We start from the raw sequence: 19,752 nt of genomic DNA, 5'->3' as shown, positions 1-19,752 counted from the left end.
TGTTTTGAAGAGGAGTAAAAAAAAAAATCAGAAATAGATATCCATCATGCTATTCATTTTAAAAATACTGTGTAGACTGCAGGACAAGGAATAAAAGATAGTCAATTTTAATTTATTTGGATAAATCCAGAGTACACGGCTAATTCTCAGTTAACGAGCATACGCTTTGCAATCATTCAAACATATGACAGTGCTGAACTAGTGGTGGTTACAACTGGTTCTTAAACTGGTTCCTCCAACTGTGATTATGTGATCATGATCAGGGCACTTGGCAACCAGCTTGCACATGTGATGGTTACAGCATCCCACAGTCACATGACTGTGATTTGCAATCTTTCCTGTAGCTTCACACAAGTGAAGTCAATGAGAAAGCCAGCAGGGAAGGTCTCAAGTTGCTCAAGTAAAATACCCCTGCCTGCAGAACCACCACCAGTCTTCCTTTGCTTGCGCCACTCCTTGCTGGCCACCTGCACAACCTTGCACACCCTCCCCAAGTCTCACTGTGCTTGTGTGGTGCCTCTCCAGTGTTTTGCACACCCTCTCCTGGCCACTTGAACATCCTTCCCCAATGTCATTGAGCTTACCCCACTCCTCCCTTACTACTTACATACCTTCCCTCATTCGGCAGCAGCCATTTCAACCCCCACCATGCTTGCATTGTGCCTCCCTGCCACCTGCACACTCACTAAACCCAACTGTGCTCAAACTGCACCTCCTTTGTACACTTTCTCCCACTCTCTTTTTACCTGCCTGCCAGCTTGTGAGCTGCCCAGGACTTGCAATTTCTTGCTGGCTTCCCCACTGACTTTGGTTGTTGGAATCCACCAGGAAGTTGCAAGAAGATGCTTGCTTAATGGCCTGTGATCCCCACTTAACAATGACAACTGAGACTGCAAGAATTGCCATGAAATCACATGACATTGTGCTTTACAACTGCACATAATTGGTAGAGATCTAATAGGCCCAAGAAAGCGCATTCCCACATTTAATGTCTCAGAAAGGTGACTCTAGCCTGACCAATGCTGTTTCCATCCCAGGGCTGGAACTGAATCTTGCTTAGCAGGATATTCTTTTTTTTTCTTCCTAGGATTGTCTCTTGCTGGGATATAGCCATCTTAACCATCTTTCTCAAAAAGAGAAAGCAGTGTATCAGGTGAAGGTTATTAAAAACGAGGTCACATGAAGGCTTCTGTGCATTATGAATATATATTCAAGTCAGAAGCCAAGTATATTTGTTTCTGAAACAAACCTAGACAAGGAACTAGAAGCAGTTTTTCTTTTTTTAGTCCAGATTTTTTACATCTGTATATTCTAGTATATCTGCCTCCTTCACAAATGTAATTCATGTTTACTTTGCCCTTTAAATGTACGTAATGTTACTATCCAAGTCTGAAATAATAAAATTAAATTGGCTCAATCTTTCTAGGAAATCAGCAAACACAGCTAAGATATTTCCATGGCTAGAACCATGATGGAATATAAATACTTCTGAAATAAAAGCAACTTTTCTTAATATGGAAATGCCTTGGCACTAAGCCAGTATATGATTGCTATTTTTTTTTCTTGTGGATAACAGTGTATATCAGAGAAAAGAAGACTTTAGACCAACATAATTACTTTGATTTGTACTAGGATACTGAAATCAATTACGGGGCCAAAGGCAAAGTTCTGACTCGGGAGGCGCATCCACTTTCTACTGAGTCTCAATTTAATTTTGAGACATAAATATGAATTAAGTGTGTACAATCTTATTATATTTCTGCTTGGATTTTTCAATTTCAGATTGGAGAATTGTTGAGCACTACTCACCCTGCCAACAAAGCCAGCTTAACACTTTTCTGTCCCGAGGAAGGGGACTGGAAGAATTCAAACCTTGACAGACACAACCTTCAAGATTTCATCAACATTAAGCTGAATTCTTCTTCTATTTTGCCTGAAATGGAAGGGCTTTCTGAATTCACAGAATACTTGTCAGAGTCAGTGGAAGTACCATCACCATTTGATATTTTGGAGCCGCCAACATCAGGAGGCTTTCTGAAACTTTCTAAGCCTTGTTGTTACATTTTCCCTGGCGGAAGAGGAGATTCAGCACTATTTGCTGTGAATGGATTCAACATGCTTATCAATGGAGGTTCAGAGAGAAAATCTTGTTTCTGGAAACTCATCAGACATTTGGACAGAGTAGATTCAATTTTGCTTACTCACATTGGAGATGATAATTTGCCAGGAATTAACAGCATGTTACAACGGAAGATAGCAGAATTAGAAGAGGAGCAGTCTCAAGGCTCTACTACCAATAGCGACTGGATGAAAAATCTAATTTCACCTGATTTGGGAGTTGTATTTCTTAATGTTCCTGAAAGCCTAGGAAATCCTGATCCTAATTTGCAATTAAAAAGAAGTGTAGAGGAGGCTTGCTTTACATTGCAATACTTAAACAAGCTATCCATGAAACCAGAACCTCTCTTTAGAAATATAGCAAACAACACTGAACCCATTATCCTTTTTCAAAAAATGGGTGTAGGGAAACTGGAAATGTATGTGCTTAACCCAGTCAAAAACAGCAAAGAAATGCAATATTTCATGCAGCAGTGGACAGGTACGAACAAAGATAAAACTGAACTAGTGTTACCAAATGGTCAACAAATAGACATCCCAGTTTCCTACTTGACTTCGATCTCATCTTTGATTGTGTGGCATCCTGCAAACCCTGCTGAAAAAATTATCAGAGTTCTTTTCCCAGGGAACAGTACACAATATGGCATATTAGATGGCCTAGAGAAGCTCAAACATTTGGACTTCCTTAAACAACCAATAGTGACACAAAAAGACTTAAGTGGTAACCTGGCAAGTCCAGCAGTAAAGCAGACAAAACTGAAGCAGAGAACAGATAGTAAAGAAAGTCTCAAGCCAGTCACTAAAACGCTGTCCACAAAGACTGTCAGAAAAGAATCAAGAGAGGAGGCAACTGACACAGGGAAATCTAGCCCACCAGAAAAGGCTCAAAAAGTAGAAAATAAACCTGTCATAAAAAAGGATAAACCGGCAAAAAGTGAAAGTAGGCTCTCTGTGACTGAAAAAGATCTAACAGCAAAGGAGCAACAAATTGTGAAATCTGAAACTGTTGAAAAGCAAGCCACTGATGTGAAACCAAAAGTAATAAAGGAGAAGCATGTGAAAAAGGAAGTGAAAGTAAAATCTGAGGAAAAACAAGAGGAGAAAGAAAAGTCAAAGAAAGAGGTGCCCAAGAAGGAGGAAAAATCCCAGACCAAGAAAGAAGAAAAGCCTAAAAAGGATGATTTGAAGAAAGAAATAAAGAAAGAATCTAAAAAAGAGCCAAAGAAAGAAGCTGCTCCAAAAGAACCCAAAAAAGAAGAGAAAAAGGAAGCGAAAAAGGAAGAAAAGAGAGAAATCAAGAAGCTTCCTAAGGAGATGAAGAAAACCTCTGCTGCTTTGCCTGAATCAAAGAAGGTTGCAGCAAAGCCAAAACCACAGAAGAGGGAAGAACCCATCAAAAAAGAAAGTGGACTTGCTGGGAAACCCAAAGAAAAAGTTAAAAGCAAGCCAGTGAAGAAAGATCTCAAAGTGGCTGAAACATCAGCTGCAGCTGTGACTGTTTTGGGAGCTGGGGCTGCAACAGTGGCAGCTGCAAGCCTAGCAGCCAGTGGGAAAGAACTTGAAGTTGAGAGATCGCTTATGTCCTCACCAGAAGACTTAACGAAAGATTTTGAAGAACTAAAAGCGGAAGAAGTTGAAGTAGTGAAGGAAACAAAGCTTCAGGACGATAAAGTTAATAATGAAAGCCAGCTAACTGACATAGAACAAAAGGAAGATTACACAGTTAAAAAAGAAAAAATTGAAGGTCCAACTTATTCCCCTGATGAAGATATCACCGCTGCAGAACCTGAGGGAGAATGTGAACAAACTCCTGAAGAGCTGGAATCTGTGGAAAAGGACAAGGTTGGTGACAGTGAAAAATTTGAGGAGGAAGGAGCAGGATTTGAAGAATCTTCTGAGGCAGGTGATTATGAAGAAAAGGCTGAGACTGAAGAGGCAGAAATACAAAGGGACAATGAGGAAGAAAAATTGCCAGCAAGTTTCAAAAAGCAAGAAAGCATAAAGGATATCATTGACACAGGAGAGATTGAAAAAGAAATGATAGAAGCCCCTGAAAATGAAAAAATGAAAGGGTTAATGTATGGTAAAAATGCAGAATTTAGAATGGAATATGAAGACCATTATGAAGAAATTGTAGATGAAACAACAGTTGAAAAGGCAGAAACAGAAGATACTGAGGAAGAAATTGAAGAAGACAAAACCGAGGAGGTCAAAGATGAAGAGGAAACTGAAAAAATACAAGCTGGAGAGGATTACGTCATGGCTGTAGTAGACAAAGCAGCTGAAGCTGCTGAAATGGATGATAAATACGGTTTGTCTATAACTACTCCAACTAAATTGTCAGAATCTCCATCTCCAGCAAAGGAACCAGCATCTTCAATCCATGATGAAACTCTACCTGGTGGGTCAGAAAGTGAAGCAACTGTTTCAGATGAAGAAAACAGAGAAGACCAGCCTGAGGAATTCACTGCTACTTCAGGTTATACCCAATCCACTATTGAAATATCCAGTGAGCCAACCCCAATGGATGGAATGTCAACTCCAAGAGATATAATGAGTGATGAAACAAATAATGAAGAAAGTGAATCTCCTTCCCAAGAATATGTTAACATTACTAAGTATGAGTCAGCACTATATTCTCAAGATTTTGCTAGACCTAAAATTGCTCCTCTTCCTGATGCTTTTAATGGATTATCTGAAGGATCAAAAACAGATGCTACTGAAGGCAAAGACTATAATGTTTCAGCTTCTACCATTTCACCACCTTCTTCATTAGAGGAAGATAAATTTAACAAATCTTCCTTCCAGGATCTGTATCATTTTCGGGAAAATGAATTCAAAACTATTAATAGATTAGAAATTTCAGAAACTTGGGATGAGAAGATAGATGAAAGTCCAGCCCCACTATCACCAGTTGCTAAAACACCTCTTAGTGAACGTAGTGTGAACTTTTCCCTAACTCCCAATGAGATTAAAATATCAACTGAGCCTGTATCTCTCACAATACTGCCAGAAAAACGTCACGAAACCCAGGAAGAGCAGTGCCCCAGCCCTGATGATAAAACATTAGAAGTGGTATCTCCTTCACAATCAGCTGCTGGAAGTGCTGGTCACACACCTTATTATCAGTCTCCCACTGATGAAAAGTCAAACCAACTTCCAACTGAGATTCCTGGAAAGACAACTGAAGTACCAATCAGTGTTGAAGTTAGTGATGCCAAAGACAATGTTGCAAAACACAGAATAAGCCCAATGGATGAACCAGTACCTGATTCTGAATCGCCTTTTGAGAAAGTGCTTTCACCTTTACGAAGTCCACCGCTTATTGGTACAGAATCTTCTTATGACACATTTTTAAGTGCTGATATTAAATCTCTCAAAGAAACTGAAACCACCTTTGAAAAGAAAAGTGAAACAAATGATTCTGTGTTGCAGAAGAGCTCAGTCTCTGAATTTGCTTCAACAAACATTTTCCAAGACCAGCAGGATGAAAAAGATTTGGAGCTGACACCTCCAAAATCAGACATTTTTCTAGAAAAGAAAAGGGATGATTTAGAAACTTCAGAGATTCAGTCTGCATTAGTTTTGGATGAGAGGAAGCTGGCAGAGGTTTCTCCTACTCAGGTGGATGTTGGTCATTTAGGCTATTTCAAAGAGGACACTAAAATGTCAATATCTGAAAGTACTCTGTCTGATAAATCTGCAACCCCGGTTGATGAAGTTGTAGCAGAAGATACTTATTCACATATTGAAGGAGTTGCATCTGTTTCTACAGCTTCTGTTGCTACTAGTTCATTCCCAGAACCAACCACTGATGATGTATCTCCTTCATTACATGCTGAGGTTGGATCTCCTCACTCTACTGAAGTTGATGATTCTCTTTCTGTGTCTGTTGTACAAACACCAACTACATTTCAAGAAACAGAAATGTCTCCATCGAAAGAAGATTGTCCAAGACCAATGTCTATTTCTCCACCAGACTTTTCTCCTAAAACAGCAAAGTCAAGGACTCCAATACTAGATCACAGATCTCCTGAACAATCAACTATGTCAGTAGAATTTGGACAAGATTCACCTGAACAGTCTTTGGCCATGGATTTTAGCAGACAGTCACCTGAGCAACCCATAGTAGGTGCTGCTGTGCACCATATATCTGAAAATGGTCCCACAGAAGTTGATTTTAGCCCTTCAGAGATGCAAGAATATGGATTTCCAAATAAAATATCGCCAGTGGAACAAGTATGTTTTAGCCACGAGAAGGATATTTCAGAGATTATTTCAGTTTCTCAGATAGAGGCTTCGCCTTCACCTTCCACTTCCTCTGTTCATACACCTTCACAGGCAAGTTCTCCCCTGCAAGAAGAAATTTTATCTGCTGTTACACAGCCTAGTGATATGCCAATACATTCTACATTTCCATCAGAAAAAATGCAAAGCTTAGGAGAGAAACTCTCACCAAAGTCTGATTTATCTTCATTGACACCACGGGAATCTTCTCCTTTATATTCACCTAGCTTTTCAGATTCACCACCCATAATGAAAGAAACAATGGCTGCTTCTCAGTCATCTCTATTATCGCTGCACGTATCCCCAGACAAATTGTTTGGCTATCATACATCAATAGTTCAAGACCCTGAGACAAAACATGGTCAAGCGCTTCTAGTATCTAAGGATCAGGAAGATACAGAAGAAACATCCATATCACCAGAACCACTTATTTACTCTTATAAGGAAACTGGAAAAAGCACTAGGTCACCTGAGGCTGTTAGCTATTCCTATGAAAAAACAGAGGAAGTCATTGAATCCCCTGAAACTTTTGATTACAGCTATGCTGCAAAAGAAATCACCAGATCAATAGAGGCAGATAATTATTCCTATGAGAAAACAGAAAAAAGCACCAAGTCACCAGAAGCCCTTGATTATTCTTATGAAAAATCCACCAAACCATCAGAGTCTGTCCATTATTCTTTTGAGTCCACAGAGAAAGCTACCAAATCACCTGACATTTCAAGTTATCGCTATGAGAATGATAAATACTTTGTTTTAGAAAAATCTGAAATCCGTCAAGATGTTGATTTATGTCTTGTCTCATCCTGTGAATACAAGCATCCCAAAACAGAACTGTCGCCTTCTTTTATAAATCCTAATCCCTTAGAATGGTTTGCAAGTGAAGAACAATCTCAAGACCAAGAAAAGCTGTTAATTCAGTCAGGAGGTGCTCCACCACCCTCTGGAGGAAAACAGCAAGCTCGCCTGTGTGGTGAAACCCCCCCAACTTCTGTAAGTGAATCTGCTCCGTCACAGACCGACTCAGATGTACCCCCTGAAACAGAAGAGTGTCCTTCTATTACAGCAGATGCTAACATTGATTCAGAAGATGAATCTGAAACGATACCAACAGATAAAACAATTACGTATGAACACATTGATCCTCCCCCAGTCCCTGTTCAAGATCGCAGCCCTTCACCTAGGCACCCAGATGTCTCCATGGTAGATCCAGAGACATTGCCTATTGACCAGAACCTAGGGAAGCCTTTGAAAAAGGATCTGAAAGAAAAAACAAAAACAAAAAAGCAGGGGACTAAGACCAAATCTTCCTCTCCTGCCAAGAAGAGTGATAGCAAACCTAAGCAAGTGGCTTCTCCAAAACCTGCTGGCTTGAAGGAATCATTGGATAAAGTTTCCAGAACAGCTTCTCCAAAGAAGAAAGAGTCTGTGGAGAAAGCTGCCAAAAATATCTCTACTCCAGAGATAAAATCATCTCATAATGAAGAGAAAGATAAGGAAACTAAGAATGCAGCGAATTCTACAACATCAAAGTCAGCAAAAACTACAACCTCAGGTGAGACAAATTGTAAAGCTAATCTCATATATCAGCTCCCTTGAGCCTGTCGTCTTTGAGATGTACCAGATTGCAGCACTCAAAATTCTCAGCCTTCATTGACAGCTCTGGTGGCTAAGAATTCTGAAAGTTGTAATTCCAACACAACTGGATTACTGTAACTAAATTACTAAAGAGAATGTAGAGATATTTTTCTGTAGCTGTATTTAAACCTGCCTGCTTTAAAAGCCATTATTTTACATGGGGACCATTGAAATAGTGTTAAGTCAGTTTATTTCAGACTTGTTAACCTGAATGATTTTGGTATGATTCAACTTGATAGAAAAACTTTTTTGAGTTTTTTTAATGAAACATTTATGTTTGTCTACATGTGTTTCTAAACAATATTTCAAAATAGTGTGCTGCTGTGCAAGACAAAATAAAATTCCCACAGTAAACATTTTATCATGTGGACAATATGCTAGCATTTTTAAGAATCAATGGTAACATTCCAATCCAGTTCAATTTAAAATTGGAATGTAAACAAAAATATTGCTGTGATTTTTCATGAAATCTTTTCAAAACTGGGGGGGGGAAGAGATAAGAAGCAAAAACAAACTTAAACCCTTTTCTTGAGACATATTATAATTTGAAAGAAAAAAAGAGAATGTTAAGAAGGTTCCCTAATCAAATCAAAATAATTGTAGAGTGCAAAGTTCTTTCATGTTAAAAAAAAGGACTAGAAAGTCAGAATGAATTTTAGAACTTAAATATTCAGATCATTTAACATCCCTCACAACTCTTAGGATTTTAAAAAAAGGCATCAAAGTTTGTCATAATAGCTGATATATTATTCCTTCTTGGAAAAATTGTGCTTCAAATTGGGATTAGATGGAACATAAATAAACATAATCTCTTGTTACAAGAAAATTTATGGAACTATCTTTTTGAACTTTGCTTAGGATAGCAAAAGTAAAAAAAACCTATTCAAATTGATGTGCCTATCCTTCTCTAACTGTTCACTTCTAAAAAAAGTTGGACTTTAAAACCCATAATTCTTAGACAGAAAAATCCAAGTTATGGAATTGGAAGCTAATACATCAGTTATTCTGCTAGGTACTAGTTTATAGTTATCATCAGTATTTGAGAAAGCAAATGAAAAATTGCTGTATTAAGAAATAATAATATTTTTGTCGGTGGTTGCTAGATAATCTAAAACCTGTGTCAATCTGATTCAACAACATTGGAAAATAGCCTTAATGGTTAAAATGATGGGGACAATGAAGAGAACTAGTTACTATTTATAGTTGAAGATAATGTTCTTCTTAGTAGTAGTAGGAGAATACTGCTTCTAATAAACATAGCAATCTGTGGTCAGATACTTAGTTTAAAAATAGCCACTGAGCATTTTGTTACTCTCTGCTAAAGTGATGATACTAGTGCTTCAATTTATGTTTAAATGTTAAAAAAACACATTTTGATACTGCTGAGCTTGGAAAGGCTATTATATAGCCTGTTATTATCATGGGTTTCACTGGAATTTGAAACCATAATATTAGAAAGAAATATAAGCTGCCCAAAGTTGTTGAAAGTTAGGTAGCATATAGGTTTAATACATTATTATTGCATACAGAACAATGTGAAATCACAATACATTATTATTACTATCTGTTCACTCTGTTTCTTTTTTAAATTACTTGCATCTGATCTTAATTTTATTATCTTGGCCTTCAGTCTGATCTTTCACTTTGGGACTGAATTTGATTTTGCTTTTCTAATTTTGATACCCAGTTGTTCTGTAATCATCACTGCTGTACTACAGGCAAACTGCTTGGTCTGTTTGATAGAGGTTATTTTAATCTTTGCAAGCACCTTATTCACATCCTTCATTATAGGTGCCAAATCATATTGGGCACTACTTTCAGTGCTGTCTGCCTGTCTATTAGTAATTCTGCATATGCCATAATCTCTTTTAATTCTTCTTTTTGGGGGATGAATTCATAGGTTGTTTCCATATTAACCTGTACTGGTTCTATTGTTGATAAATTGATAAGTTATTATTCATGTAGTTTATATCAATTGTCCCTTTATATTTACAATTATTGTTACCAGGTTTCTTTGACTATTCTACTATTTTTGGAGGGAATCTCTCATTTTTACAATTTTTCAGAACTGAATTTGCTTCAGTTCTGCTTCCCTGAATATTTTATTTCAGATAATGAATCTTCTTCATTATGCTTTGTCACACAGTCAGCCAAATATTTAGACTGGCTTTGACATTTTTATCCACCTATCAAGTTTTTCCAAAGGGATGATAGGCAGATATTGTTGTTTGAAGTTGTATCATCATAAGTATCATCACAGAATGTAAGCAGTTCCAAGTAAGATTGCCTTTTGCAATTGACTGATGATGATTTTTGTCAATGCTCCAGATGTTTTGGAATGATGTATTATTATTATTATTATATACACAACAATGTGTAATTATCCTGTAGCACCATTTCTTTATCTGGTGTTGGCCTTCAAAGGCATTGAGTTCTTTCTTTTCATCTTTGATTAGCCTGCACTAACATCTTGGGTCTGCCCAGTAACGTGACAGTAGTTAAACAACTTTAACTGATTTGAAAAAAAGGTCAGACCTAGTTAATAATTGGGTAAGTTAATATTAGGCTATAGGCTAAAATGGGGGTATTTTAAGAGTATCTTGGCCATGGGCAGGAACAAATTATTTCCATATGATTTTTCCAAGGAAACTAGAAGGCAAGCTTCTCTTAATGTTGTGCTCCTGAATCTCTTATATTTCACATTCCTTGAAATATGTGACATTCAGAATCCATGTAGTATAGTACTTAAGGTATTGGACTATGAGCAGGGAAACTATATGGATGTGTATGGATGTATATACATATGTACATATGTATGCAGGGCTTTTTTTGTCATAGAATTCCCAGAACGGAGTTCCGGAACCTTTTTTGGATGGAACCTTGTAGGGTAGGCAAGATGGGTTGTATGATATGTGTGAGTTCCGGCACCTTTTTTTTTTTTTTTTTACAAAAAAAAGCAATGTATGTATGTATGTATGTATGTATGTATGTATGGATGGATGGATGGATGGATAGATGGATGTATTATGGTCCATCTCAGCCAAGAAAGCCCATTGGATGGCTTCAGCCCAATTTCTTTCACAGTTGTTGTGGGGAGAAAATAGGAGGAAGGAGCAATATGCATGCTGCTTTGTGTTCCTGTACCAAAAAAATGGAATATAAATAAAATCAAATGAATGCATTGATACATATACACAAACATGCATGCATACATATGGTTAATAACTTATTATTTTGTATGTGTCTTGTTCTGTTCACTAAGTACATTTTAATGGTACAAATATCTGATTTTATCAACTGCTTAAATTCTATAGGATAATTCAAAATTATTTTAAAAAATACATGAACTTCACAGCTGGAGCTTGTTGTGTCAGTCTGTCCAGCTTGAGATTATCATTAGTAGACAGTGTGTATTACCACAAACTGAGACAGGTCTCTTTTTATTTGTTTATTTTAGGATCTGGAAATGGGAAACCAACAAAATCTATAGCTGTGCCTCCAGGACCTCCTATGTATTTGGACCTGGTGTATATTCCCAACCACAGCAATAGCAAGAATGTTGATATAGAATTTTTCAAGAGGGTGAGATCATCCTATTATGTTGTGAGTGGGAATGATCCTGCTGCTGAAGAACCAAGCAGGGCTGTCTTGGATTCTCTGTTGGAAGGCAAAGCTCAGTGGGGAAGCAATATGCAGGTATGTTCTCCAGAATCTGTGAAGTAAGGGAAAACCCATTAAAAATAAGATGCTAAGAATAATCTTTTAATTATCTGAATTCAGTAACAAAACCTAAAAGGGAAGAACTTACTTTTGTTTAAAATCACAAGATAAGAAAAGTGGTACATCTAAATCTTCAACAGTTGTCTTTTTACTAAGGAGAGTTGATTGCATAATTTATAATTGATTAATTGTGTATTCTATGTGCAATACTATGATCATAGAGATAGCACTTCCTGTGGCAAAATGAATATTTGTTTTTCCCCATTCCCTAAAGTGGGATTCCAACTATGAAGAGTGAGAACTGCAAGATGGGTGGCAAATAAATTTGATAAATAAAGAAAATAAATAATAAATAAAGAAAATTTTGGATAGCTCCTCTTCCCTGATTGCTTTTACGCTCAGTTTTCCCACACCCGCAAACGCCTAAACTCTGATATTGAGAAGAATTTGAAAGGGTGGATGAACGGGATCAATGAAGATCCAAATGATCCTCAGCACTGCTCACTTTTCACTATAAGTCCCAGTGTTTGAAAATGGATCTAGATGGATTCACTCCCATTGGAGGAAATGGAAAGACTTCAGTTGAAGAACAGAATCAAGAAAACGAGGTAGTGAACATTATTTTCTACTCCCACTTAGCCAATTTGTTGCTGGCAGGACTTTAGAAAGGAAAGCACCAGTAAGATTTTTTTAGTTAACTAAATATTTTAAAAAGAAATAAAAATAGATCTGTAAAAAATAAAACTATAGAGAATGGAAGCGATCTCATTGAAATGTAAATCAACATCAAACCACTATAATATGAAGTTTAATCCAGGAATTTCTAGAGAACTATAAGTAGATTACTGTATTCTATTTTTCACTACTTGCTCTGACTTGTTTTGATAGCCTAGAAGAATCTTAGCAATTGGGCCTATAGTTGTATGTAAGTGCAGCAGGGTTGTTGTATGTCTTGCTATAAATTCCCTTCTCATTACTGTTTTTGAACAACTCTGCGAACACAACATCTTTCAGACAAAGAAATAGTCTTATTAAAAATAAATAACTTAAACAGAAAAACCTTCTTTTGAGATTTAAGCAAAAAAAAAAAGTTGTGCAAATCTTTTCCATCCTGTACATTCTCTAACTGTGTTGAAATATAAACTTGTTTGGAAATAACAGATGTAGTCCAACACATCTGGAGGGCATCATGATCAGGAGGAATAATGTTTAGGCTACTTTTCTCACATGAAAGAAATGAATTTATATTTTATCAAATTTTCTTTCTATGTGTGCATAATTAATTTATTTCCACTGCTTGATGATATAAAGCTAACTTCTAAGATCACATGCAAAATGCTTTTCTCTTTAAAAAATACTTCTTGCACTTTTTACATTTATTTATATCTATTTAGCTGGCCACTCATCTTGCCAGTGTGACTCTGGTTGGCTAACATGAATCAAAATGCAATACAAATACAATACGTATGTTAAAAATCTACTTAGCTGCATACTTCCCCAAATATAACGCTGTGTTATAAAAGTGTAGAAAGTACATAAATAATAGATGCAATATATTCTCATTAGTATTTCTCTGGATATAATAAGGTTAATGGTGCCCTAAAATATTGCTCTGTTTTTCAAAATCCATCAATTTACTACTAAAACTCTCTTTCCCATAACCTTTAACAGGGCTAAGCAATGCCTCCTAGAGCAAAAATTTCTGAGCCAAGGTACCTCAAATAGGCTAGCTCAGGGGTAGGCTAGCTTATGGCTCCAAAATCTGGGAGCCATAACTCCTATGGAATTGAAATTTAGCAGATTTTATAAAACATTTTATCATATAAACATTACCATAAAGCAATTTATGACATAATACAAAATGTCATACATTTCCTGTGCCAATGTTTGAGAGTGCTATATAGTTCAACATGGGCTATTTTCAAGGCAGATACACTTCTGAATGTATCCCAACTTTTCCAGTGAAGGCAGTACATTATAAACTCTGTCCCTGTTGAAGGCATTGAAGAATCTGGTAAGGAAATTTCTCTGAAAGGATGGTCCAATGGGTCACGGGTTGTCTAGTAACAACTAATTGTCTTCCTATGTCCGGTTCTGATGATCAAGCTTTCCCGACTGACCACTCTCCAGATGTGTTAGGATGGTCTGAGGATATTATGATTGTAATTCCAACACATCTAAAGGATGCCAAATTTGTTAAGATTTTGCACAGGGGATAAATGGGGAACTCATCAAATTTGCAGACAACACCAAGCTGGCAGGAATAGCCAACACTCCAGAAGACAGGCTTAGGATACAGGAGGATCTGGACAGACTTGAACACTGGGCGCTATCTAACAAAATGAAATTCAATGGTGAAAAAAGTAAGGTTCTACATTTAGGCAAGAAAAACCAAATGTACAGGTATAGTATAGGGGGCACCTTGCTCAATAGTAGTAACTGTGAGAGGGATCTCGGAGTCATAGTGGACAATCACTTAAATATGAGCCAGCAGTGTGCTGCAGCTGCCAAAAAGGCCAACACAGTGCTAGGCTGCATTAACAGAGGGATAGAATCAACATCACGTGAAGTGTTAATACCACTTTACAATGCCTTGGTAAGGCCACACTTGGAATACTGCATCCAGTTTTGGTCACCGCGATGTAAAAAAGATGTTGAGACTCTAGAAAGAGTACAGAGAAGAGCAACAAAGATGATTAGGGGACTGGAGGCTAAAGCATATAACGCTGCTGGAATTGGGTATGTCTAGTTTAATGAAGAGAAGGAAGAGGGGGGACATGATAGCAGAGTTCCAATATCTCAGGGGCTGCCATAAAGAAGAAGGAGCTATTTTCCAAAGCACCTGAAGGCAGGACAAGAAGCAACAAGTGGAAACTAATCAAGGAGAGAAGCAACCTAGAACTAAGGAGAAACTTTCTGACAGTGAGAACAATTAACCAGTGGAACAACCTGCCTCCAGAAGCGGTGAATGCTCCAACACTGGAAGTTTTTAAGAAGAGACTGGACAGCCATTTGTCTGAAATGGTATAGGGTTTCCTGCCAGAGCAGGGGGTTGGACTAGATGACCTTCAAGGTCCCTTCCAACTTTACTATTATTATTATTTAACACATACTAGTTGGTTGGTAATGCAGTCACAAGGCTTTACAAAACTCTCAGTCTGAGAATTTCATGTTTTAGAGAATTTCAGAATGCTCTGTTCCTTACTGATATGATGCTGTAGGGGAGGGATTCATTTCCAGAGATCGCTGAACCATCCCCCAGCAAGCAACTTTCCATTCCAAGATTGTGCACATACATAGAGTGTCAGTACTGTAGTGAGATTCCTGATCATTCTTCCTTTTGTAATTTCTTCTGTAATGTGCTTTTTGTATGACAGGTGACATTAATCCCAACGCATGATTCAGAAGTGATGAGGGAATGGTACCAAGAGACCCACGAGAAACAACAGGATCTTAACATCATGGTTTTGGCAAGCAGTAGCACCGTTGTTATGCAAGACGAATCTTTCCCTGCATGCAAGATTGAACTGTAAAAAAAAAAAAAAAAGCAATGCATTTCAACTTTAAACTTTGTTTCCAGAAATTCTTCAATTTGAAAATACTTTTTCTAAAAATATAATCCATTTAATTCAGCTGCTGAACTATATATACCTGCCAAATGCTATACTGTATCAGAGTGATGCAAGTCACTATTTTTTTTTCAGTCTTTGCTAATTGCTAAGGGAAATAACAGTATTCCCACCATAGGGTTCAAATTACTGCAAAACCTGCAGATTCAGGTTCATCTTCATTGAACACTTAGGAAACCATGCACTAGCAAACACTGCTGACTTCTGCCAGGCTGGGGGCATTTGCTCTTGGAAGAAACAGAGAGTAAAGGTGGAGAGAGAGGAGGGGAGGGGGAAGATGAGTTGGGTGGCATAGAGGAGAATAAAATAATTAATTCTGCATTAGTTACAAAGCAGTCAGTGACTTATCTCCCGCAGTCTAGCATCCTAGAGAAAGAAATATTTGTTTTTTTTTTCAGAGTAGGCATATTTAATTTAGTGACAGCTAGAACATTTAAACGAAACAGAATGTGGTTTTGAAGGAACATTGCATTGGAAACACTTATTATTGGCAACCTCCCATTCAGTGTTTCATTGTCACATAACACAATTCTCTTAGACAAGATATGCAAGTAGTTTGAACCCCATTCAGTTTACCATGCAGACATATTGGTCTAAGGCATGCTCCCAGCAAAAATTCAGAGTTCTTTCAAATTTAACAAACTTGCATGCTAAAACACCCGGGTCACTGACAAGTTTACTGAAGCAAAATACCAAAGCAGTTGGGAGTACCTATGGTAGACAATTTGCCTTAGAAAGTGACTTGAATGTACAAAGATACTTGATGCACTTATTTTTTAATGCAAGATAGCAAGTTTATAAAACATCTGTGTAGGATTATAGTTACACCAGTACAGAACTATGCGTGTGCATGTGTGATATTGGAAACCTCTCTGATTGGTCAAACAGCTTGGTGCTATGAATTATGTATGTAAGTTGAACACTTCATTGGTGCCCCTGAACAGCAAATCTTGTTTGAAGTTATTTTTTTCCTCTCTTTTTCCTGCTTCCTGGAAGCATGAAAGAAAAGGTGTCCAGTACCAGAAATTCAAAATAACAAAAATATATGGGATATTACAAAAAAGGTTGTCTGCACATCTGTACAGTCTTTGAAGCTTTCCTTCGTCTTACATTAGTTTGACTGTTAATTTAAAAGTGAATATGGGGACAAATGTACAGAATTTTTTTAGCTGTGCACGAACTTTTAATAGATGAATTTTTAAACATGTTTTGTTTACAGGAAAATGCAGAAAAAAATTAGGTGAAGGCTAATTTTTTTAGTAGTTTTGTAAGACAACACGTAGTGTTATTTTGAGTTCTGGTGAGAATGAAGTACGATAAAGCAGTACCGTATTTATTGAACGTAGCTGACTGCCAAGGATTATCTTATGGGGAGCACACTAGCAATATCATTATGTGTTAGTGGTCAAAGAACTAAGGACTGAAAGGTTAGTTGACTTTCTTTTAAGCAGGCATCTTGGATTTGGAGCTATTCCATGGCTTTATGCAATCTAAGGAGTCATTGGTGGTGGCACTATTTCACAGTACCAATAAACACAGCTTACGACTCGGGGCGTTGCATGAAACCACGCTTTGTAACGTTACAAACAGCCCTTTGAGACACCTGTCAAACCCTCCAGTGTTAGTTGGGCAGCAGAGATCTTGACCTAATTTTTCCTAGGTATTCCTTTATCCTACACTGTCTTAAGTAAAATTAATTGAAGGATCCCTTCCCAAAGTAAAACCAGAACAGGGTATACTGTATATAATGTGATTCTGTGAAATCATAGAAACGTGCAAAAAGTAATCCTGGTCACAGATTTTAACTGTTGAGAACCTCAGCTTCCACATTCTTCAAAGCTTCTAGTTCCTAGAATTACAGGAAGGAGAGCGGCTGATCAGGATTTCTTACAATCAGATGGGATTTACTATTCCACATCTTTTCAAATTAGCACAGAAAAACAAAGTATGCAAAATTTATTCAGGTATGCATAATTTCTGCAGATTACAGGAATCAATTTTATGTGTGACTGAGTTTAGATTGTTTGGTCACACATTACTCCACTTGGCTTTTTAGCAGCAGCAGTTGAGTGGTGATGCTGGCATACCACACAGTATGCAATCACACTACTTTCTCCTTGCTTCTACAGCACCTGCTAGGGTTGCAAGGGTCTCTGGTTCTTCCCTCATCTTCTCAAACATGACACTATTCCATTTATTCAAACAAATTACATGTGCCTAGTCTAGTGCAAACTTATTTGCTTATTTTTTTAATGTTCAAGACCACCTCTACCGGGAAGCCTACAATTTCATTATAAGACAGATGGAAATGAAAAAGAAAAATAAGAAAATGTGTGATAACAGAGGTCTGATAATAATATATCTTGTGCTGGTATAGTATTTTCATGACCAGAGTACATGTTATCACTACCTATAATAATACCTCCATTATACTTAAATGTTTTACTTCACAGTTCTGTACAGAATTTTCACAATCTCATTCTCTCCATAATAGGAATTTGTTTTATGCCAACCATGTTTTCAGAAAGTCTGATTTCATTAAGTAGTGGACAACTACAGCATTTTGTTTATTATATGTTATATAATTTATTTTAATTGTTACATTGTTTATTTTTATTTTATTTTGCTAATTTTTATATATTTTAATATTACTTTAGATCCTCTTTAATTTGGGCTGGGTAGCTCAATTAATGCTGTGAAATATTGTTTTTTTTGTGGATTTAAAAATTCTAATATTTTGTTTTTGTTTGACAATTCTAGCAATGCTACTTTATTTATTATTTTACCTTTATCCAAGAAACACTTATGTTCTTGTAGTGCTTTATTTTTCTTGGAACAGCGTAGATAGAAGCTCTGTGGGTTGGATCCCAAGTCTTAAACAAAAACTGGTATGATTGTGGAATGAAAAGCAAGGGAAAATGTATTTTTGAAAGAAGCCGGATAGCTGAACTCATAATTGTGAATGCTGCGTTTGGGAAATGCAGCAGTGGGGAAAACATTGTCCTGGTACCCATTAAACAGAAATAACTACATGTTATTTGATATATTCCTGAATGTTATTCTCCCATACCTCATCCCCTTTCTTAGGCCAACAGTTGCTATTTCTAATACAATTCTACATAATCCACTAACCAAATGTTCGTCCACATTGGATGACCCAGGCCAATAGTACTTACAGAAGGTTAAATGTAAGAGTTTACTGGGCAAAGATGTTACTCTACCACATTGTTAGCATAATGATTATCCTTTACTTATCCACACTGGCCACCTTGAAAATATCTGGGCTTCTTAGCAGTGGCCATGCTGGCTGGGGAATTCTGGAGAAATTCATCTGGAGAGCTCCTTAATATGGAAAGATTGACTTAGATGACTTATTCAGAGCGAGTGCCAAGGGATTGCAATCAGCTCTGCCAACTTACAATGCAATATTCCATTTATTAATTATTGTTTCAAGATGAATTAATTTTATGACAAACAGATCCCACATTTTGCTGTTTTTAAGCAGAATTTAAAGGATTTTCCCAGCAGGAATATGTTTAATTTTCTTCTTGCCAAAAAGAAAAAAAAAAGAAAAAGGAAATGTGAACAGTAAGACAAAAACTGACTAGATCATGGAAGTTGTCAGTCTGTTTTGAACTGAACTTCTATGAGGATTATTTCTAGTTCATGCTCAATTGACAATATTAAATATATATTTAAATGTGCAAAGAGGAAATTACTGTCTCCAAACATAACAGATGTGTAACATCAATAGGCCTGTTGAAGCAATTGTCTGAAATCAGCATGACAGATAATTATGTATGCCATATCAGAAATCAACTCTGTTGTGTGCAGTAGGACTTATTCCCAATAAACATATATAGGATTACCACCTTAATGGAGTTCAAATTTGGCCTTGACATTATTTCACACCTTAAGCACGTTATTGATCCTCTTGTAATTATTTTACTGTAGAATCAGAAATGTAGTTAGATTGGGATTTTCGTATGTGTAAATTTCCCATTTCTATGCTTCCAAATGGTTGAACTCTAATCTTTAATTTGGCAAATCTTGGTTTTATGGGAATATATATTCTTTTATGACAGCTTTCCCTATCTTACAGTGGATTACAATTTCCAGTGTTGTCAGCCAGCATGCTAATTGCAAAGTTTGAGAATTTATAGTCCAATAATTCTTGGTTTTTTGGGGTGGAAGATTTGTATAGCTTTGCTCAAAGGTCTCATTTTGTATTACTTCTCAAAGGTCTCATTTGGCATCATTGCTTCTAGCATTAGAATGCTTTTTAATAGTCTGTTTTCTGACAACTTGCTCCTGAGAGTTGAGGAAAATTTCAGGAATACTTCTGAAAGTACAGGGACAT

The 19,752-nt window shown here is 36.9% G+C and overlaps 1 protein-coding gene across 1 annotated transcript in view; it reads left to right on the top strand.

The window, feature by feature from the left end:
- MAP1B (microtubule associated protein 1B) overlaps positions 1-15,658 on the top strand; it is a 57,283-nt gene extending 41,625 nt beyond the window's left edge. Inside the window, exons 5-7 of the mRNA XM_015818542.1 lie at positions 1,783-7,960; positions 11,501-11,739; positions 15,141-15,658. Coding sequence (XP_015674028.1) covers positions 1,783-7,960; positions 11,501-11,739; positions 15,141-15,296 — 6,573 coding nt within the window. The 3' untranslated portion in view covers positions 15,297-15,658. The remainder of the gene's footprint in view (positions 1-1,782; positions 7,961-11,500; positions 11,740-15,140) is intronic.
- The last annotated feature ends 4,094 nt before the right edge of the window (positions 15,659-19,752 follow it).

Source organism: Protobothrops mucrosquamatus, unplaced genomic scaffold, assembly GCF_001527695.2.
Source record: "Protobothrops mucrosquamatus isolate PMUCROS unplaced genomic scaffold, P.Mucros_1.0 scaffold762, whole genome shotgun sequence".
NCBI lineage: Eukaryota > Metazoa > Chordata > Lepidosauria > Squamata > Viperidae > Protobothrops > Protobothrops mucrosquamatus.
Note: the sequence above shows the minus strand (reverse complement) of the source record. Positions and strands in the feature narration are given on the sequence as shown.